The 23,363-nt window shown below is 41.2% G+C and overlaps 1 protein-coding gene across 2 annotated transcripts in view; it reads right to left on the bottom strand.

Annotated features, from left to right (window-relative positions):
• Positions 1-23,363, bottom strand: part of CARMIL1 (capping protein regulator and myosin 1 linker 1) — a 343,844-nt gene that overhangs the window by 141,483 nt on the left and 178,998 nt on the right. For both annotated transcript variants that reach the window (XM_049764942.1, XM_049764943.1), the window contains exons 10-12: positions 21,631-21,719; positions 19,540-19,634; positions 1,120-1,206 (exon numbers count right to left, since the gene is read on the bottom strand). In XM_049764942.1, coding sequence (XP_049620899.1) covers positions 1,120-1,206; positions 19,540-19,634; positions 21,631-21,719 — 271 coding nt within the window. The remainder of the gene's footprint in view (positions 1-1,119; positions 1,207-19,539; positions 19,635-21,630; positions 21,720-23,363) is intronic.

Genomic DNA, 23,363 nt, shown 5'->3' with positions numbered 1-23,363 from the left:
CTGAGAAAAGAGTCTTTATCCCTACACAAACAGCCCCAAAATATGATTAGATATTTATAGAATACAAATATTTATGTATAGTTATGTATTTTGAATTTTAGGACCACACCAGGTGGCTTATTCAGCCAGGATTTACTCCTGGATGCTACAGAGTTCCCAAATCACTGAGCAAAGAGTTAAAGAGTAGACAGAAAGCACCATGAGAGAGAGGGAGGGAGGGAGGGAGGGAGGAGGGAGGAGGGGGAGGGAGGGAGGGAGGGAGGGAGGGAGGGAGGGAGGGAGGGAGGGAGGGAGGGAGGGAGGGAGGAAGGAAGGAAGGAAGGAAGGAAGGAAGGAAGGAAGGAAGGAAGGAAGGAAGGAAGGAAGGAAGGAAGGAAGGAAGGAAGGAAGGAAGGAAGGAAGGAAGGAAGGAAGGAAACAAACAAACATCAGAAAATATAGGTGCCGTGCAGGCATTGATGATAGAAAGAGAAACACGGGACACTAGCACCGCAGCACTGCCCCATTTTGGGACAGGTAACTGCAATATTGACACAGTAAGAGCAGCTTTGTGAGTCAGTGTTCTGCCAAGGCAGCAGGAACGAAGCCTCCTGAGGCCTTGGGAAGGGAAGAGCTCAGGAAAGAGGGTTCCCATGAAGGATTTGCTGAAATAATCCTAAGAGTGCTTAGAAGCATGTGGAAATGAGAGAAAGTCAGGTTAGCCAGAAGCAGGACACCAATAAAGTAGGTCATAGAAAAGGAGGTGCATGAAGGCAGAAACCCACAATTCCCAGAGGTGGGAATTGGGGCAGGTCAACTGTTTTCCAGAACACAGACATGCCAGATGACTGCTGGGGTGCAGGCGAGTTTGGGTGCAGTATATTTTCCTGACCAAAGAACCAGAGACCCAGCCAGCTGACTGGTAAAGTACATGACAGCCAGGTGAGAGATTCCCCAGCTCCAAGCACACTTAACAGACAACCAGCATCCAAGTTACGAAGGTTCTTATCTTCCAACTGAGAGATACATGCATCTTTCTCATTGAAGCATCTAAGTAAACTAAAGCATAATAAAAACTAAGTATGACACAGCACAGATGTTACAGACATGCAGGTTAGGACAGAGTAAATGATATCGTACCTTTAGGTGACAATGACGTTTTCGACAAGTTTAAATGCTTCAATCCCTTGGGGAGTTTGGCAAACTGAATACTTAGAGAGGACACACCTGAGAGAGTGGGAAAAAAAGAGATTATTAGAAGAGTCTCATGTTCTGAATTTCCTTTAAAATGCCAAAAGATGAATATTAAGTAATATTTTTCCTTCCAAGGTCCAAATTTATTTTTTCTATCCCTGCAGAGAATATCAGGAGGTGATTGTTTAAATATAACTATACTGAATGTTGACCATTAGAGGTGCTTTTCTTTGGACCAAGTGCCATATAATTCATGGTCCTATTTCAAATACAAACACTCTTAGAAAGAATAATATACTCATTCCTCTCTGTTCTTTTTCTATTACTCATGGGGACCACACCCAGTGGTGCTCAGGGCTTACTCCTGGCTCTATGCTCACTCCTGACACTGCTCTAAGGACCTTGTGGGGTGTCAGGGATCAAACTGGGGGTGGCTATGTGCAAAGCGAGTAGCTTACTCCAGGTGTCTCTTTTCCTTTTACCAGTGTCATGAGTGAACAGATTTGCCTTTCATAGAAGAGTGGCATAATATTAATCCTGTAAGATAACTGCTTCAAGTGAGCAGATGAGTTTTTGGGCTTTAAGTGGCTGTGACAAGTGACCTCAAGCAAGCATCAGAGCATATTTCAACTTCTTAAAGGTAGATTCTAGAACAAGAAGTACCTCTTGAGGAATTTACAGATGTAATTTAAATGTAGTGGCCAGTGTGGGAAACTGAGTAGCAGCTCACTAGTGATGAGATTGTGATAAGTGTGGACTGTTTTCTGGGAGGGAGGGAGGAAGAAATCCATTCACACTTGCCCCCCCCCCATTGACCCAAATGTCAGTTCTAGGAAAGATTCCCTTGAAGCCTCATCCCTCCTTTCTCCCTAGGTAACTTGACCTTACCTGCAAGACCCCACTGATTCTTGGGAGGGGTCTTGGAAAAGGTAGATAAGGCCTTTGACCCAGGGGATTAGGGTCGGGACTCTGCATTTTGGTCTTTGGCCAGCATGGAGGTCAAAGGGAAGATGGCTGAAAGGAGTTAAGATGCAGGGCTAGCTAAGAATAGCAAATGCTTAATAGGTTATGATATAAGCCACACATGTGGTGGATAGGGTAAATAAAGCTGATACTTCCTGATGCCTGCCTGTGAGTGAGTTCAATACCCGTCGCTTTCCTGGACCCCAGACCCGATGGTTGATGGGTGATGAAGCCAAGTGGCCGGGGCCTAAGGACAAAGGCCTCCATCCTTCACCATCCACCATTGTTAATTATTTAATGCAACAATCCCTAAAACACTATCAATCCTATGATCCCCAGACTTCCTGTCAAATAAGGAACCCCTAAAAGAGTATTGTCATATGACACCCAGCTCTTAACCCAAAACAAAGGTGGTCCCCTATCTTCCTCTTTCCTTTAAACCGCCCTCTGATCCACCTGGATCTTACTCCACTCTGTTCCTCTGGTTGAAAAGGAATTGGTTTAATAAAAAAGAAAGAAAAGAAAAGAAAAAGGGCAGTTTGGTTTGGAACTCAGGCAGAGAGATACCACTAGGCACAGACTGACCCCATGGCTCTCTCCTGACTGGCTTGTTTTATTAATTCTTTACCGCTACCTTGCTTCTTCAGACCCATCTGCTAGGGGTAAGGCTACAGTGTCTTGGGTGATCTCATAACTTTGGGGATTTATTCTATAGAGTATTAACTCTACCATCCCTTATACTTCTCACACAAGGTACCAATAAGAAACTACCACACTGGCCAGAGAAATAAGACAGCGGATAGGATGCTTGCTTTGCATTAAGTCAACCTGGCTTTGAACCCTAGCACTAAAGATGGTCCCCTGAGCCCCACACAGAGTAATCTCTGAGCACTGTTGGGTGTGGTTCCTAGACAAACAGGACAGAAACCACCAGGTAGACTGGATGCTGTCCCATTGTAGAACCTCACATTTTCTATAAATATTATCCAGATTTATCAAGAAATGCCTAGCAAGTCATTGTCCATGCTGAGATGGTCACTCTCAGCTTTCACCCTCCCTTGAAAAATTCAAGTTTTCTCTTATCTCTTTCTCTAACTCCACATTTTGCTAAGTAAATTTTTTTAAATAAAACTTTCATGAAAGAGAGAAAGAAGAGTGAAAGAAAGAAAGGAAGGAAGGAAGGACAACCAACTGAGAAGTGATGTAAAGGTCACATAACTTGCTTAACTCATGATGTTCTTTTCTCAATGACAGGAGTATTCTGGAAGTTTCTACCTAGCTTCCCACAGAACATCATTGTCAAACAAGGTTGACAATTACTGGAAAAATATCTTTAATTTTTGTTTTTGTTTTTGTTTTGGGGCCACACCCGGCGATGCTCAGGGGTTACTCCTGGCTATTTGCTAGGGAATAGCTCCTGGCAGGCACGGGGGACCATATGGGACACCGGGATTTGAGCCAACCACCTTTGGTCCTGGATCGGCTGCTTGCAAGGCAAACACCGCTGTGCCATCTCACCAGCCCCATCCTTAACTTTTTAACTAAATATCTACAAGCTTGAAAATGCTACTCCATATCATTAACTGAAAAGAAAGAAAAGGCCATACATTTAGCTGATCTATTCTTGTGAAAGAATAACTAATAAATTCATGAGGGAAAGGTTAGTGGAGTAATTTTCAAAACTTGATTAAAGCAACAGGTAAAAGTGAAGTGGGGAGGGAAGAAGGTAGAAATGCTCTAGAAAAAAAAACTAGAAAAAGATCTATAGAATTTATAACCAAGTAAATCAATAATTATATTAAATATACATATATTAAAACTCAAAACTAAAAGGCAAAGATAGCTTATCTGAATTTAAAAAATCAAATGTTTTCAAGAGACAATTAGATAAAAATCATATGATCAAAAAATAAAAAAGAATATATGTGAATATAAAACCATGGGAAGAAGCATGTGACATATAGTTGCCGAAAAGAAAGCTAGTATAAGGGTAACAAGATAAATTAGGTTTTAAGAAGTGTTACTGGGGATTAACTGGACATTTCATTAATAAAGAAGAGTAAGTAATTTTAAACCTGGACAGACTCGATAAAGTCTCGAGATAACAAAGTAAATGCGATCATAAAAAAAGATAATAAATATATTAAACACACATAAAGTAATGCAAGCACATCTGTCAGAGCTAGAACAAATGGATGAAATTAGTCCAAATATTGCTTTCTAGAGAATTAAAAAGACCTAATTGATATACAGAAAGCACCTATTAATAGAAAATCTATTTCTTCGAATTACGCATGAAACACTTATAAAAAGAACATATGCTGAACCATAAAACTAAGTCCTGCCAAGTAATATAGAATATATTCTTTAAGCACAATAAAAATCAGTGAATATATTTTCTGTTAATATGTTTTCTCTGATCTATTATTGCACTGAGTCAGAACTGTAACAAAATAACTAGAAAATCTCCACAAATATCAAAGCTTGAGAACTATACAAGTTACAAGTTGAGCTCCTTTTCACTAAAAAAACTCACAATAAAATAGTTTGGGGCTTAAACTGAGTTCAGCCACATGCAAGGTTAATAATGCCTTGATCCTCTGCAATCTCTCTAAACCCAATTTAATTTTTTAAAATCTCTTGATTCATATTTTTAAAAAAGAATAACATGTGAGGACAACTCTCATATTTAGAGAGAAATTTATAATCCAAGGAACTGGAGAGTGTACAGCAGATAAGACACTAGACTTGCACAGGCTGGAGAGGTAGGGCGTTTGCCTTTCATGCAGAAGGATGGTGGTTGGAATCCGGCATCCCACATGGTCCCCTTAGTCTGCCAAGAGCGATTTCTGAGTGCAGAGCCAGGAGTAACCCCTGAGCACCACAGGGTGTGACTCAAAAAACAAAAACCAAAAAAAAAAAAATCATCCCAATAGGGGCGAGAGAGCTAGAACAGGATTGAATGTACTTGTTAGCATGTCCATGATACTAGTTTGGTTTCCATTATTGAGTAAGGTCCCATGAGCAATGCCAGGAGTGACCTCTGAGCACAGAGGCAGGATTAAGTCCTGAGCACCCTCAGGTACTCAAAAAATACATATCTCAATCATTCCCTACCTATTTTTAAATAATTCACTATTACAAACCTCTGTACAAAGAACAAATGAAGACTAGCGAGAAAGAGCATAAATGACAGAGTTGCATATTCTTAGATTCAAGAGTTAGTAAATCTAACTCAGCATAAGAAGAGACAAAATTCTGGGATCTGTTCTGGGTAACGGAGCCAGGAGTGGGCATCACCAGGCAGAACAAGAAACATTTGTGAAATGTTGATAACATTTAATTTGCTGGTTTTGGAGTTAAGTCTAAAAGAATGACGACTTTGGAAAGTTTCACCAAGATGCAAATTTGCAATCTGTAAACTTTACTGAATATAAAGTAAAAAAAAAAAAAATTACTTCCAAAAAAATTAGGTCTGGGATTACTCAAGGAGGTCATCAAAGCAGAAGTACCTGCCTTGCCAGAGAAAGACCATGAATCTGATTCCCACAGTCACCCCTAATATACCCAGCCTGGTTCTGGGCCTGCTGTTGAAGCAGCTCTGCAGTATGTGACTTCTGACAGACACTTTAGGTTCAAAGGAGCACACCAAGGTATGCACCAGGTGGTGAGCAGGTCGTCTCTGAGCAGAGTGTGACCAACTCCAATTTGTCACCACCCATTCCCACAGGGAGCACCACAGTCAGGGTTTTACACAACTTCCTGTGGCATTCTAATAACAGCAACAGGCAAGAAAGGGGGGAAAAGGGTAGGGAAGTAAGAAGCTTAGGGTTGGGGCCAGAGAGACAGCCAACATGACATGCCTATCACATAATCATGTGAGTGGGTTGAGTCACTTCCTGGCACCAAAGGACCACCTGGCTGCTGGATAGAGCTGGGATGGCCTCTGTGCAAGGCAGGGCATAAGCAGTACCACATCATGGAGCCTAAGCATTGAATCTTCCAGTGCATACATTTCTGCACACATACAAATACACACTTGCATTCATAACATGCATGCACAGAGGGCCCTGAGCACCAACAGAATGTCTACATTCTCCATACAAAAGAAAAAGATCAGTATTGAATATAATACAGAAAGTTTAAGTGACCTAATGTACAACAATGATTTTCTAGATATGACACTATACACACTCAATATAAAATATAATTGAGGCCGAGGTGATAACCCAATGGGTAAGGTATTTGCCTTGCATGCAGCTGACCCAGGTTCAATCCTCAGCATCCCATATGGTCCCCTGAGCACCACCAGAAGAGATCCCTGAATGCGGAGCCAGGAGTAATCCCTGAGCATCAATGGCCAGGCATGGCCCCAAATTCACAAAAACAAAACAAAATATAACTGATAAGCTGAACTTCATTCAAATATAAAAGTTTTGCCCTCCAAATGATAACATCATGGAAGCTAAGCCAGAGACTAGGAAATGTTTGCAAAGAACACTTGTAATTAAGAAACTATTCAAATCTACCAGGAGCTCTTAAAGTTCAACAAGAAAATAATACAACAAGACTTTAATAAGCACTGCACCCAAGAAGACAGAGAGAGCGAAGAGAAGCAAAGATCATTATAGGTCATTAAAACGAAATTCTAATTATAACAATGAGATACCACTACAGACCCAGGAGAACCATTCAAAATACGACCAAAGAATTAAGATACATTACTCACATGCTGATAACCTGGGTTTGATCGCTGATATCACATATATGTTCCCCCAAATACCACCAGGAGTGATATCGGAGCACAGAGCCACAACCAAGGCCTGAGCACAGCTGGGTGCAGCCCAAACAAACCAAAGAACAATAACAACAACACAAATAGGAATGCAGGCAACAATTGCTTGCCAGCCAGACCATGTGTGGGGCCAGCGACTTTCAATTACTGCAGGTGGAAATGTCAAATGGTGAAGACACTAATTATATAGATTGGTGGATTCTTACAAAACTAAAGTCAGTATTATCATAGGCAACCTTTTGCCTTAGCCTTGATTCAATAGTGCTGAGAATTATCTGACATTCTGGAAAAGGCAAGACAAGACTAAGGGAAATGGAGAAAGATTAATGGCTTGCATGGGATCAAGGAAGTGGGGGAAGAACCAGTAGGTAGAATATTGAACTATTAGGGCATCAAGTCATCTGTAAGATACTTTAAAGATGGATCCAGATCATTGCATATATGTCTAGATCCCAGAACATAGAGTAGCATTCCTTACCATGCCACACTCGTGGACTGGCTCCTGTCCCACATTCTAGTCTATGGAGGGGCAATTAGATCCAAAAATGCAAAAGGTTTTCAACCTTCCAACATCTGAAAACCAGTAATTGAGGGCAACTAATTAAAAAATACCAGCAGTCAGCCCTTCTCATCCAGATCAAGAACTTGTTCAACTATACCCACTACCAGGGATGACAATAATAACAGGGAAGAAAGACAGTATCTATGAGGACAGGGAGTCCAAGGGAAATTTCCTTGACTTCTGCTCAACTTTGTAATAAAAATAAAAGTGTTCTCAAAATACAGTCCTTTAAAACTGCAAGGGAAGACCACATTGGCACTTTTAAATTTCTATTCAGAGTCATCGCTGCCTACTCATCACCAACTTTTTTTATTTTTACATCTATATATTCTTTACTTAGTAAAGCAGATGCTATGACGACATCTTTTGAAAATCCCCTATGCCAGATTCTCTAGCTCCAAATCCTGCAGGAAAGAATTTGTTGGGTCAAAGTACTGACTGAAAGTCAACCTAGAGCTGTTTGGCGCTGGTTTTGACAACTTTTCAACTCTTCATTTCTTCTGTGCCAGAAACAGCCCAGAAGAAAAGCCATAGAAAACTGAGAGTATCTCTAACCAAATACAAGGCCAGATGGAACTGCAATTCCTGACTCCAGCAACACCCTCTCTCCTCAATCTGTTCATGCTTAGCCATAGACCATCTTTAAAAGGAAAGGCAGACAGTAAGGAATAAAGAATCCAATAGTGGGTCTGGAGAGATAGCACAGCTGTAGGGGATGACTTGGGTTGGATTTTCGGCATCCCATATGCCCCCCCCCCCCCCCGAGCTTGCCAGGAACAATTTCTGAGTGCAGAGCAAAGACTAACCCCTGATCCTGAAACTGCCTGATGTGGTCCCAAAAACAAAAACAAAACAAAATAGAACACGGTAGTATCTTCCTTGAAAGTAACCAAAAGTTAAGCCCCTAAATTAGAATGGTAAAAAAAAAAAAAAATCATGGTCATTAGTTTAAAAGAAAAAAAGTGGAAATAAAGAAAAAGATTAAAAGCAAAGAGAAAACACTTAGCACTGTATTAAATATATGTGTGTGTGAAAATAAAACATGCGCAAATTGAAGGACTAGAAACATAAAGTCAAGATTATTTGATTAAGTACTTTATTTTTTTGGGGGGAGGGGATGATCCAACAGCGCTCAGGAGTTACTCCTGGCTCTATGCTCAGAAATTGCTCCTGGCAGGCATGGGGATGCTGGGGTTTGAACCACATTCTGTCCGGATTGGCTGCGTGTAAGGCAAATGCCTTACATCTATGCTATCTCTCCAGCCCCAGATTAAGGTATTTTATTTTTATTTTATTATTTAATTATATTTTATTTGTTTGTTTGTTTTGCTATATCCAAAGATGTACAGGACTTACTCCTGGCTCTGATCTCAGCAATTACTCCTGGTGGTGCTTGAAAGACCAGATGGGATAATGGAGATAAAACCGAGTCTGCCATGTGCAAAGCAAATGCCATACCTGCTGTATTATCTCTCTGTCTCTGGCTAAAGTTTTTTTGTTTTGTTTTGTTTTTTGGTTTTTTTTGGTTTTGGAGTCATACCCAGCAGTGCTCAGGGGTTACTCTTGGGTCTACGCTCAGAAATCATCCCTGGCAGGCACAGGAACCATACAGGATGCCAGAATTCAAACCATGGTCCTTCTGCATGAAAGGCAAACACCCTACCTCCATGCTATCTCTCCGGCTCCTGGTTAAAGTATTTTTAAAAGCAAATCCCAGGCTAAATAACCAGCAGCTGCTGCTTTGAGAAATGGGTTGTTGTTGTTTTTTTAAACAAAACAAATAAACAAAAAACCAGCCATTCTCTGCTGGGCTACAGAATAGACAACAGATCCCAGGTTAATCAACCTGGGGGCCTTGCTTGAAACCAACAGCTACAGACAAAGGACTGGTCTCCAGTCAGGGCCATCATTAGTTTCTTTCTTAATAAAATGCTTTGCTTTCATTTCCTAGCCAAATACTAGTCATAAATCTATTCCATTCCTTTCTTTTAAATATCTAGATTTGCTAAGAGCTAATGGAATGAAAAGCTTATTTTTCTTTAATGAGAATGAAGTTGATCTGTGAAAATAGATTATTACACAAAGCAAAAGTTCTATCACTTGGTGTCTGTTTTGTTGTTGTTTTTGTTTGATATATAGCAATACTCAAGGTGATTCCTGGTGCTTTTCAGGAAGTAACCATGGACAGGCTCAGGGGACTATATGGGATGTTGTGGATCGAACCTGGGTCAACAGTGTACAAGATAAATCTGCTGTGCTATGTTAAGGCCCCAACACTTGGGTGTCCTTTAAAGAACTGAAACTTGGGGTACAGAGTGATAGTATAGAGGGGAAGGTATTTGCCTTCTATTAACCAGAATTTGATCCTTGGCATTCCATATGGTCCTGTGAGTTCACTAGGAGTGATTCCTAAAACCCTAGGCACTGCCAGATGTGGCCCCAAAAATCAAATTCAAGAAAAAGAACACATTTCTTCACAAAGACAAGACAGAAGAGACTGCTCCACTTTGGGAGGAAAAAACTATACCATCTGACCGCAACTACTGCGCAGTGAATTAAAACAAAATTTATCATGAAGACATTTCATTTGGAGAGTTCAGAGATGGATTAGCCTTCTTAGGACAGACTTTGTTTTTTTTGTTGTTGTTTTTTTCAACTTGAGAAACAGATTTATATTATTTAATCAGACTTTGTTTTTAATATGTGTCAAACTTTGGAAGGAAATGATTTACTTTTCCTTTCTTCTTTCAAAAGGAAACTATCATAGTTCCCTCTGCTGTGAGATACTTATATCTAATTAAAAAATAATTAAAATTGTTTTGTATATAATTTTCTTAACTTACAAAGACAGGAAATTAAAGTTGACATTGCAGATCTAAGCCGTTAATCATGCAGGATTTTTTTAAAGCCCATGATAAAATCACATAAAATTCTAATACTTAAACATCATGCAATTAGTTTGAGTCTTATGATACAAAAGAAGATTTAGGTGGGTCCTTATTAACTGAAAGCAATGCTATTTTTTTTGTTTGTTTGTTTTTGGGCCACACCCACTTGACACTCAGCAGTTATTCCTGGCTATGCGCTCAGAAATCGCCCCTGACTTGGGAGGATCATATGGGACGTCAGGGGATCAAACCACTGTCTGTCCTCAATGCTATTAATAATTTAACCAAATTTCATCTCTGGAGTACTAATGTATTATATATTTGTTTATATGTATATATCTCTATTATATGTTGAAGACATACATTTGAACTATATGGACATGTGAGTATAGGTGATAGTTAAAATCTTTAGAATTCCTAATTCCTAAGGCTAAAGTGATAGCACACAGCAGGACGTTTGCCTTGCAAGCAGCTCACCAGGACAAACCTGGGTTCGATTCCCAGCATCCCATATGGTCCTCCGAGCCTGTCAGGAATGATTTTTCTGATTACAGAGCCAGGAGTAACCACTGAGCGCTGCCGCATGTAGCCCAAAAACCAAAAAAAGAAAAAAAAAGAAAAAAAAGAAAAAATTCCCAATTCCTATTATTTCCCTGAAGAATTCAGAAACACTAAGAAAAGCAATTGAATGAACAAATTTAATTGGTTTAGATATAAATACACAGTGAAGGGGCTGGAGAGATAGCATGGAAGTAGAGTGTTTGCCTTGCATGCAGAAGGATGGTGGTTCGAATCCCGTCATACCATATGGTCCCCAGAGCCTGCCAGGAGCGATTTCTGAACATAGAACCAGGAATAACTCCTGAGTGCTGCCGGTTGTGACCCAAAAGCCAAAAGCCAAAAAAAAAAAAAAAACCCACAGTGAAATATTTCAATGTCATAAATAAGGCTGTGAGAAAGAGATTCAAGAACTAGAGATACAGGAAGAAAAGAGTGTGCAGGGGAGGGGCCGGAGAGATAGTACAGCGGTAGGGTGTTTGCTTTGCACGCAGCCAATCCAGGACCAACATTGGCTCGAATCCCGGCATCCCATATGGTCCCCTGAGCCTGCCAGGAGTGACTTCTGAGCATAGAGCCAGGAGTAACCCCTGAGCGTTTCCGGGTATGTCTGAAAAAAAAAAAAAAAAAAAAAGTGTTCGGGAAGAAAAACCAGAGAATCAGGTAGCCTAAAACTCAAATTTATGCAGTTTCAATTTTGTAAATCTTTTACCTTGTGTAACTAGAAAAAATATCAACTGCACATGGTTAGAGTAAGAATCAAAGCAAAAAGTATTTTTATATCTTATCTATCACAAAGAATCGTGGCAACACTCAGTCTTAGATTATTGCTATGCAATAAGCCAATATTCCAACAGGAAAAAAAAGCTGCCTACAGAGAAAAATCGAGACACATGACAAAATCACAACTACAGTATAAAAGTTGATTATTCAGCAAATAAATCCTAGAGGGAGTTTGAACAAGCTTCATCCAAATTCCTTAAACAGATTCTTATTGAAAAAAAGAGGGATTAATAGGGCTATAGGAATAGCTCAAAAGGCTGGAATACAGGCCTGCATGTAGGAATACCTGGGTTCAATACCCAGGACCACTTGGTTCCCCAAAACACCACTGGGTAAGGGCTTCCTCCACAAAAAAAAAAAAAGAGGAAAAAAGAATAATAATACTTTTACTACTGAACTACACAAGATTATTTTATTACTCAAAAAAAACTGTAAAGTCAATCTTTCTTGAGTGCCCAGTAACAGCTCATAGTTACCCTTTCTTTTTTTTTTAGGGGGGAGGGGGAGAATGTCACACCCAGCAGCGCTCAGGGGTTACTCCTGGCTTTACACTCAGAAATCGAGGCTGGCAGGCTTGGGGGACCATATGGGATGCAGGATTTTTTTGAACCACATCCTTCTGCGTCTAAGGCAGTGCTTCTCAAATAGTGGGGCGCACCCGCCAGGGGGGCCATGATCGACCTCGGCAAACACTGTCATAACAAGCTAAGCCCCGTGTTTATGTCTTTGTATGTCTATGGAGTTGAGAGTTGCTGTGTCCTGCTTCAAACCCCACTTCGAAAAGTTATGCATTGCAAAACGTGCTCATTGTAGCCATTAATCCAAACATCGCTTCTGCTTAAAAAACCAGCTCAAATTATTTTATATATTTTTGTTTTAAAGGTTAAAGTTTTTTTTTTTAATAAAGATACTATTTAACAGTCATGCGGGAGGGGGTCAAAAGTGCTTTCTTCTTCCTAGGGGGGCATGACAAAAAATAATTGAGAAGCACTGGTCTAAGGCAAATGCCCTACCACTGTGTTATCTCTCTGGCCTCCATATATTTTACCCTTTCTTAGGCATTTTCTCATTTCATCTTTAAAGCGCCTTTAAGTGACACCTTAACTATTTTTAAAGAAGCTGAATATGAATAACTCAACCAAGAAAATTCAGCTAGCAAGTGTCAAAGCCCAGAATTGAATTCCAATACACTCTGGGCGATACTGACATCTCTGAAAACCATCAAGCACCCTACCGCCACCAAAAATAATAATAAGTAGAATCCTCTTAACCTACATAGAAGATTAAATCATAGTCCCCAACAGTCAGAAAAAAAAATTTAGGGTACTTCAGAGCAACATTCTTAAAAGAAAAACACCTCAAGCAAGGATTACAGATCAACTTCAAACAAAATACTCAAATTTAGAAGAAAGGAAGAAGGCTTGTCAGGCAGACAAGCATAAATGATAAAAACTAGAATAGAAGAACAACTAGGATGCATGGAATATGCATGTATCATGTCGGGAAAAGGAAAGTGCTGGAAGGAGCAGAGAGAAATACATGCTCTGAAATGCTCAGCTTTCATCCAAGAAGAAATATCTAACTCCAAGGGTCAGTCATGGAAAGATAATTAAACACCACAATGTATATCAGGCAGTCCAGAAGACTCACTGAAGAACTAGTTCATAAAGTTCAAAAGCTTTCTGTTCTTTCTACCATGATCTACACAATAAAACTGCTGACATCATAATGCAGAACCTCATTTAAAAAATTACAGTAAGAACAATCAATATAAGCAAGTCTTGCCTTGCATGTGACTAATCTGGGTACTACATGGGATCAGCCAATTGCTGCCAGGAGCACAAAGCCAAAGGCAAGCCCTAAGCACAATACCAAAACCCACTCCTCCCCTGCAAACAAAACTAAAAATCATCTTTCTGGGCCAGAGAGATAATACAGAGGTTAAGGAGTTTGCTTTGCATGTGGCTGACCCAGGTTCAATCCCAGACATCAAATTTGGTCTGCTGAGAAAGCTGGAAATGAGCCCCGAGCATAGAGTCAGGAGTAAGCTTCGAGCACCACCAGCTGTGGGCCAAAAGGAAACAAAAAATATTAAGGTAATACAGGGCCCCTGCAGAGCGATCTCCATGGTAGAGAGCCTGGCTTGCAGGATTGAAGCCATGAATTCTTCCCACCACTGTGCTCAACAAATGTGTCCCAGCAGTACTTTTGCTTGGGATCCCCAGTATCACAAAGAAGTGTGAGATCTCCCAAGCACTGAGACACCCCACTTAAAAGAGTACAATCCCCAGTAAACACCACAAATAAGTATGAGACCCATTCACACTATATTTGACTTTTCATGTAATCAAAAAAAATTTTTTTGGATTTTTTTGGGTCACACCCAGCAGCACTCAGGGGTTCCTCCTGGCGCTGCGCTCCAAAATCACTCCTGGCAGGCACAGGGGGCCATATAGAATGCAGAGAATCGAACCAGGGTCCATCCAGGGTTGGACGCATGCAAGGCAAATGTCCAACCACTGTGCTATTGCTAAGGCCCCTCATTTAATCAATTTTTTAATGCCTAACTTTTTCTTTTTTGGTGGGGGGCCTACATCCAAAGGTGTTCAGATATAACTCTTGGCACCATGTGTAGGATCACTCATGGCAATGCCAACAATCAAATCAGGGTTGGCCCGATTAGATACCATGAGGAAAGCACATTAATCCCTGTGCTAGATAGAGCTCCACTGTTTCTTATTTATTGGTTGATTTTGGGGGGCTACACCCAGTGATGCTCAGAGCTTACTCTTGGCTATGTACTCAGGAATTATACCTGGCAGTGCTCAGGAGAGCATATGGAATGCCAGGAATCAAACCCAGGTTGTCCAGATGCAAGGCAATCACCCTACCCACAGTCCTATCTTTCCAACCCCGTCTAATCCTAATTTTCATTCACAAGGTACCTTCATATTGCTTTCCATCATGGCTGCTCCAATTTACATCCCACCAATACTGTGTGAACATACTCCCTTCTCACTATATCTTTTCCAATACTTTTTCTTTCTTATCTTAGTTAACAGTCCTCACACATGTGAGATAGGACCTCTCACATCTATTTTTCTAGTGCATTTCTTTAACCTTTTTTTCAATGTGTGTCATAAGCTACTAAATTCATCTCATGACCTGCTAGCGGGTCTTTTCTTGCAATGCAACAACCAAGGGACAAGGGACAAGAATGTGTGTTATGAGCTCCCTGGAGGGCTGTACAGAGCCAGCAGGGGAATATCAGTCTTTGAGACTACTCAAGTAGTCTACAGCCCTGCCTACTAAGTCCTATACCCTAACCTTCTTCCTTCACCAGAGATATCTCACCCACAGAGGATCTCCAGAGCTCTTTGTTTGCACATGGACAAGCACATGGGCTGTGTGGATCAGAGAATTGACTGCACTGATTTTAATACATCCAACAAAGAGCCCAATTTTCCAAGCATATCTAAGAAAGTCTCGCAGTGAATGGTCCCAGGGCAAAACTCAAACTCCATCTGGTGTTTCCATTCCTCAGAATTCTGGGCTGCTCAATCGCTCACAACCTAACTCACTTTATATGTTTTCCTTTGAGTTGCTTTGGAAATAATCTCCCCTGGTTCGGTCCCCTTTACGTACTATAAAATTCAATTACAAATTCCCTGTCATGCTTTTTTATTGCTTTCAAACAGAAATACTGGCATGGAAAACCTCAGAAACAAAAACCACAAAAACAACAAAAAAAATTCATCTTTAGATTGAAATTCTTGAGTGCTTTATTCTCAATTGGATTTATTCTTAAGGAATTTACACCCCAGGAGTAGAAAAGCTACACACACACAAACACGCACACACAATCTGTGTTTAGCCCCCAGAATGAAAAAATGATAGGAAATACAATATTGGCTTCTATCCAAGCACCAGACCAGCATTTATAGCTATGAATATATCTACAAGTCGCAGAACCCAGAAAGACTTAGTTTGGGAAAGTCTCTTCAGCTACACCACAAGTGTGTGTGTGTGTGTGTGTGTGTGTGTGTGTGTGTGTGTGTGTGTGTGTGTGTGTGTGTGTGTGTGTGTGTGTGTGTGTGTGAACGATACCAACAGAGAGTCCATACATATACACACAAGCTCAGGAAACCATGCCTGGTGTGACAGTCATTCTATTGGCTATGGACAAACTGCAGGCAGATGAAAAATGCCTAGAAATATCTTTTTGCTTTGTTTTGGTTTTCTGTTTTGGTTTTATTTTGGGGGGGCCACACCCATTTGATGCTCAGGGGTTACTCCCGGCTAAGTGCTCAGAAATTGCCCCTGGCTTGCGGGGACCATATGGGACGCCGGGGGATCGAACCGCAGTCCTTCCTTGGCTAGCGCTTGCAAGGCAGACACCTTACCTCTAGCACCACCTCACCGGCCCCAAATATCATTGTTAAACACATCCATACTCCATAAAAATCTCTTTAGGCCTCTTGATTTCCATTGCAATTCATCACAAAGGAGCCAGGGACTTGGCTTACAGGGTTTCAGTGTCCATGTGAGATTTGTCATCCCCCAGCACTGCCAGAGCCTCCTCCACCTCCTCCTCCAATATAAGCATCAAGTGCAAAGTAAACAAGCGCAACGAGTTAGAGGGGTTGGTTGCTCAGTGGTCAGCACAGGCCATACTTGAGTAAACCCTAAGTTCCATGTTCATCCTGAATATATAAAAAAGATCAATACTAAATATGGGAAAGGTGAAACTTACTAGAGACACACACAAACACACACACACACACACACACACACACACACGAAACTTATCATCATGCAATAGGACTTCAATATATAGATTTTGAAATAAAACTCCTTCCGAGAAATTAGGAGTCAATGAAGTCAGTTCCTTTATTTTGAAAACTAAAGGATAAGGGCTAACTCTGGGCTCTGTGCTCAGGGATTACTCCTGGCAGAGCTCAGGGGACCATCAGTGGTGCTAGGGATCGAACCTGACTAGATGTATTTCTCTGGCCTCTTTTATTGGGGGGGGGGGGTGGCAGGACAAGGAAATGGTTAGATCTTGCATTATGATTAGGAGGTGAGAAGAAATGAGCTGCAAGTGGAGAAGTGGCCATGCTGAGTTATCAAAGCAGCAGAATGAAGCAAGCGCGATTACAAATAATGAAGCCAAATCGAAGGTCTGGTATCTGGACCTACACTGACCCACTGAGCCAGACAGAGATTGGCAGCAGAAGAAACACGTACCAGGAGAAAACACAGATTTGACATCGTCCTGGCAGCCTCCAAACTCAGAATTCTGGTCTAGCTTGTGCCATTTAGCAGGCCTTCTATTTCCCACATGTTACAGGCAGGCCCACACCTTATTTTTCTTGCTGTTGTCAACCTATGTTCTATCAACACAGCGAGTCCACATTCTGTGTTTCACTCACCAGTGATGGGCATTGGGGGTGTTTCCACTTTGGGGCTATTATGAATAGCTGCCAACATTCGCTCACGAGTCGTTGGTAGATGCAGGCCCCATTTCTCAAGGGTGATACCTGGGAAGGGAATTTCTGGGTCGTGCAGCAAATACATCTGCATTTCACTTTTCAAAAATTGCCTAAGCCATTTCCAGAATGGCTGCAGCATTTTTAGTCTCACCACTAAGGTGGGAGTTACCATTGGCCACCACTGGGGGTGACAGCTGAGAGGAAGATTGTACCACAGTGTGAAAATGCTCCCCTGGGCACCCTTCATGTCCCTTTTCTGGGTCCGCAGCTCTATTTCACACTCTGTATCTCTGCCTCCAATAGCTCCCCCTTCCCTCCTCCACTGCATATTAACTTCCGCGTCCCTTCTATCTTAGAAACCAAACCCTCTCTCTCAGAGGTGATCTCCTTGGAATTGACTTTCTCATATTCACCTCCTGTGACACTGGGCTAATACTACAGTAGTAACAAGGAAGATACTTGCTTCCCCTAAAAATATGACTACACAATGAGAAATGCCTATTGTAGACATATGTGCTTATTATTTTCTGCTTTGACTTACTCTAAATGGTCGTTTTCAAATCCAAAAATGAACTTTTTTTGGATGTACTTCTGTAAACACTAGAAAGTTACTCTCTCTTTTTTTGGGGGGGGGGCCGAGGGAGAGGCACACCTGGGATGCTCAGGGCTTATTTATTCATGGTTTTACATCCAAGGATCACTCCTTGCAAAAGGGGGGTGGGGTGCTAGGGATCAAACCTGGCGGCTGATAGACAAAAGCTCTACCCTCTGTATTGTCTCTCCAGCTACTCTTAAAATTTTTTGCTTGAATTCCATAAGTGTAACTTTATAATAGGTAGCACTGCCTATTACTGGAAAAGCAGGTACAGGGAGTGTCTCAATATCTTTGACTCAGTTTAGTCATTGATTCTGATCAAATCTCAATTATAAGAGCAAAGGCCCTTATTCAACAGTGTTGGAAAACACATGAGTAATAGATAATGAACAAAAAACATTCCTTCTAAAGATCAAGATTTTTGTTCTTGTGCCACCAGTCTATCAATATCCTTCTAGGATTGATTTGTCGCTCAAAAGTCACCAAGACTTGAGGATGGAGCAATAGCACTGTCAATAGGGTGTCTGCCTTGCACATGGCCAACCTGAGTTAGATCCTTGACACCACATATGGTCTCTCAAGGATTCTGCCATCAGTGACTGCTGAGCACAGAGCCTAAAGCCCTGTGCACAATAATAAAAAAAAAAAAAATCAACCCTAAATCAACAAAACTCTTCCCTTACCTCTTGCGAAAATGTTAAATGGAAACATTCTCTTGCCACATGAGTTTCAACTTCTCACTAGACTCCTTCAAGTCTTGTGAAATAGTAAAGACTGTTGTGGAAGGCAGAATGTGAGACTGTTTCCAAGATCCCTACTCCCTGTTGAACACACCCTGTGACATTTCTCTAAGTGATGACTATAGTTGTAATAATATGATTAGGCTTCTAATGAATAAGTTGGACAAATCCACTGACTCTGAGATGGCCACAGATATGCCTGAACCTAGTCTGCTTACAAGAAAGCAAAGCATCAGGGGCTGGAGAGATGGTACAGGCGCTCAAGCACTTGCCTTGCATGCACCCAATTTGATTCCAAAGCACCGCATGTGGTCCCCTAAGTATGGCTAGGAGTGACCCATGAGCAAAGCCAGGAGTAGCCCAGAAGCACTGCTAGGGTGACTACTGTTGCTTTACTGCCTCAAAAAGAAGTCAAAGTCTCAGAGAGATGTGTTCCCAGCGGAACACAACACAAATTCATGAAAGAAGAAGGTCAGGGGGAAGGGACCTGAGCACACCTATGACCAGCCAATGAGCAAACATTGGCCTCCATCTTACAATCCTAAAGAAGTTAATTCCACCAACAACCCAGGAGCTTGAGGTGGAGTCCTAGGTCACAGACAAGATGCCAATTGATTTCAGCCTCATGAGCCAGTGGAAATCCAGCTCAACTGGACCCAGATGAGAGATCTGTGCACACCCGGGGATAATAAATTTGGGTTCTGTGATGCTGCGACACGGGGCAATTGGTTCTGCTGCAATGAATAATAAACCAACAGTTTACAAAGAACATTTCTGTTTCCTGTGATTCAGACTGAAAGAGACTAATCAAATGACAACATTTTAGCATGAGCATTTTCATTATGTTATGAAAAGAAGGAAGCCAACAAAAGCACACGAACCACTTATAACATATTTACAACAATGCTACTGGACTAGGTGATATCACAGACCCACCCCCATCCCTTTTCAACCCCCCCAGAGCAGTGAACCAGGGGGCTGCTATGGTACCTCGGTCCTCTAGTGGATTCCCAGCAAGGTTGATGGTGTGCAGGCCAGAGTTGGGATTGTGCGCTAGAGCATTGGTGAGTTTTTGTGCAAAATCTCTGCAAGACAAACGAAACAGTGAGAGTCAATATACCACCAAATGTAAGACTATTCAAAGAAAACATGTACAGGGTAAAAGCCTAGAGTGAAATCGCAAATGAAGATTTCTTCTTAACATCAATATATCTGTCACATATCTCTCAACACTCAATTTATTTTACACAAAAATAGATTCACCACACTCAGGAATCTGAAATGCCTTGATCACAGTTGGGCACATTTTGATTCGCTAACAATTCATGCAGTAGCAAAAGGTCAAGCACATAACTACTCCTCCAAGATGCATTAAAAGTTGCTATAAATAGTACTACTTGGGCCCTCCTCACTGAAAAAAATTAATAATAATAATAATGAATAAAGACTCAAACCTACTATTCTTCAAAATTGCTATGGGTAATTCCCCCTATATCTTAGTTCTCCTTCCATGTAGTAAAACTCCTGAACACAAAACCATGCTAATTACTGAGCTTAAAGGCTACAATTGCCAGCACTGTGTTTTAAAAAGAAAACTCAAAATCACTATTTTAGGCAAGTTAAACTTAAAATAACACACCAAGAGCTATGATTATAAAATTGCCAGCCCTCCTTTCTTAGTAATAAAGACTCTGTTTAAGCCAATTCAAAACTCTCAGAACTTCCCAGTAGGGCTGATCCACCAGATGAAGACTATATAAGTGAAAATTTGCAAGGAGATAGAAATGACCCAAACTCATCAGAGCAAAGCAGTGAGATCATCTGAAATGGCACGATGGCTACTGTTAGTGATAATAAAAGCTTGCATCAAGCATGTGGGAAGATATCTTTGGAAACATTTCACATACATGAAGGCATTTCAGTCCCCACAACTCTAACATATGGCCCCAGATTTGGTCCCCAGATTAAAGATGAAGAGAGTACAGCCAGAGCAATATATATATTTCAATATATAAGGCAGGATGTTCGCCTTGCATGCAGCCACCCCTGGTTCGATCCCCCAGCATCCCATATGGTTCCCTGAGCACCAGTAGGAGTAAACCCTGAGCACTGCCAGGTATGACTCAAAACAAAAACAAAAACAAACAAAAACAAAACAAAACAAAATGTTTCCCACCCCAAAATAACAGATGAGACTGGAACCACAGTGGTATTACAATGGGTAGGGCACTTGCCTTGATAAAGTCAATCCAGGCTCAATCTCTAGCACCATATATGATCCCCCACTAGCTCAGCCAGAAGCTACCCAACAAAGATCCAGAAGTAACCCCTGAGAACTGTCAGGTGTGGCCCAAAATAAAGGAACAAATAAGTATGAAGACACTGAGCTATTGGGCTTTAACTTGCCCAAAGCCATGAAGCCTTTGTCCCATGACTCAACCCCTCGATCACTACACCACGTCCTTCAAGACTATCAGATCTGGAGCCGGAAAAGTGGCGCAAGCAGTAAGGCATCTGCCTTGCCTGAACTAGCCTAGGACGGACCTCAAATAGATCCCCCAACATCCCATATGGTCTCCCAAGCCTGGAGCAATTTCTGAGCACATAGCCAGGAGAAACCCCTGAGCGTCACCAGGTGTGGCCAAAAAAAAAAAAAAAAAAACAAAAAACAGACTATCAGGGCATACCATGGCAAAGAAACTATAAAATCCTTGATCTTTGAGATAAATAATGGGATTGTTTTCTTTTTTTTTTTTTTTTTTTTTTTTTTTGGTGGTTTTGGGTCACACCCGGCAGTGCTCAGGGGTTATTCCTGGCTTCAGGCTCATAAATTGCTCCTGACAGGCACGGGGGACCATATGGGATGCCGGGATTCGAACCGATGACCTCCTGCATGAAAGGCAAATGCCTTACCTCCATGCTATCTCTCCAGCCCCAGGATTGTTTTCTTTTTAAAAAAAAGAAAAACATACTACATTCTGTGTTTTTCTAACTTAACTCCCCTAACTGTATGTTGATATTTAGAGGAAAGGGTAAAAATATCTGAAAGCAACATATTCAAATATTCAGAAAAATACTCACGTCCTAAGTCCAGCGTTTTCCAACACCAATTCCTCCAGTCGATTAGATCTACTCACCACTCGCAAGATCTGTTCACAGACATCACTAGACTGTAACAGAAAGCATTTTGTCATCACATGCCATGAGTCTAGAAATCTCAAACCTCAGTCACAAATCTATTCAAATATGAAGTTTCGGCTAAATAGACCATTTATGTAGCATTTTATTCAACAAATCTCAATTGAAGGATAGAAAAATAGTACAGGTTTAAAGTGCTTAACTTTCAGGATTAAGAGAAACACATAGAGATAGCTGGCTTCCAGGCGTTTTGATCCTGGAGGCCTGCTCTTCCCAGGTATGGGGTTAGGGGACACCCAATACCGGAGGCATTTTCCCTAGCTTAGGGGGTGCTTCGAGGCTTGGCAGGCCTCCAGCCATTCCCCTATTTCCCCCCATACTATAGGCCTTCCCTGGTTGCCGGCCCAGGTGGACTCTATAATGGTCTTCAGGTTTTCCCCCTTTCTCTCCCAACACTAAGGGGGGGGACACATGGGGTGGTTGGCAGGCCGATGCAGCACTGGTGTATGTCAGGACATTATGTCGTGACAACCAACCGTATATTTTTTTCTCTCATTGCTCTCCATTTCAAAAACCATATTTATTTGAAGTGAAAATGGGAGAATGGACTCTCAGTTTGGGAAGAGACCAGTTCAGGTGTGGGTACCATATATTTTCAAAATAAAAATGAGAGGATGGACTCTCAGGTTGGGAAGAGGCCAGTACTCTTTACCTACTTGTTTACTCCCAGCGGCCTCTTGGCCTCTTCCTTTTCTCAATTTGTAACTGTGGTTGATACCATACTAAGTTTTTTATTAATTCCCATAAACGGTGACAATTGAGTCCACTGTCTTATGTTAGATTGTTAATTTTCCCCACTTTTTATCTTTTCTCCTCTTTGTGAACTGTTCAATAAGGTATTTTGGTGAAAGAGTCCCTCTCTATCTTTCCTTCCCTTTGTAACTAGTTAAATAAGGAAGTTTGTAGAAGTGTCCCTCCATTTAACGTTTATGTAAGAACCAAGTCAATTGGATTGTTGGACTTGTTCTAGCATCCCCATAGGCTCCAATCTTGCCATGTTCTTCCTTTGCATAGGCACATTAAAATGGGAAATTATATACAAACACATTCTTATCTTATAGAGTGGGAACACACAAATTTCTTAAACAGTGACAACTGTGTCCACTGTCTTCAGTTAGTCCACATTTTATCTTTTTTTCTCTTTGTGAACTGTTCAATAAGGAATTTTGGTGAAAGAGTCCCTCAGTTTAATGCTTATGTTTGAACTAGGTCACGGGGATTGTTGGACTTGTTCTGGCAGCCCCCTCATGTGCTGATAACGCCAGGTGGCATTATTCTTGTTTGCATGGGCACATTAAAATGGAAAATACTATACATACAAATAAGTTCTTATCTAATAGAGATAGGAACACACAAATCTTGTGGTGCAATGGAACCTTACACCCTGAACATTGACATGATAACCTGGCACAAGCCTCAGAGGTTTGGGCATTTTCCAGTCACCCCTAAGCCAGGAAAGCCATCTACAAAACATCCAATTGTCTCAATTGTCACCATTTATGGGAATTAATCAAAAACTTAGTATGGTATCAACCACAGTTTCAAAATGAGAAAAGGAAGAGGCCAAGAGGCCGCTGGGAGTAAACAAGTGGGTAAAGAGTACTGGCCTCTTTCCA

Source organism: Suncus etruscus, chromosome 18 (assembly GCF_024139225.1).
Source record: "Suncus etruscus isolate mSunEtr1 chromosome 18, mSunEtr1.pri.cur, whole genome shotgun sequence".
Taxonomy (NCBI): Eukaryota; Metazoa; Chordata; class Mammalia; order Eulipotyphla; family Soricidae; genus Suncus; species Suncus etruscus.
This window is presented reverse-complemented; position numbering and strand designations above follow the sequence as displayed.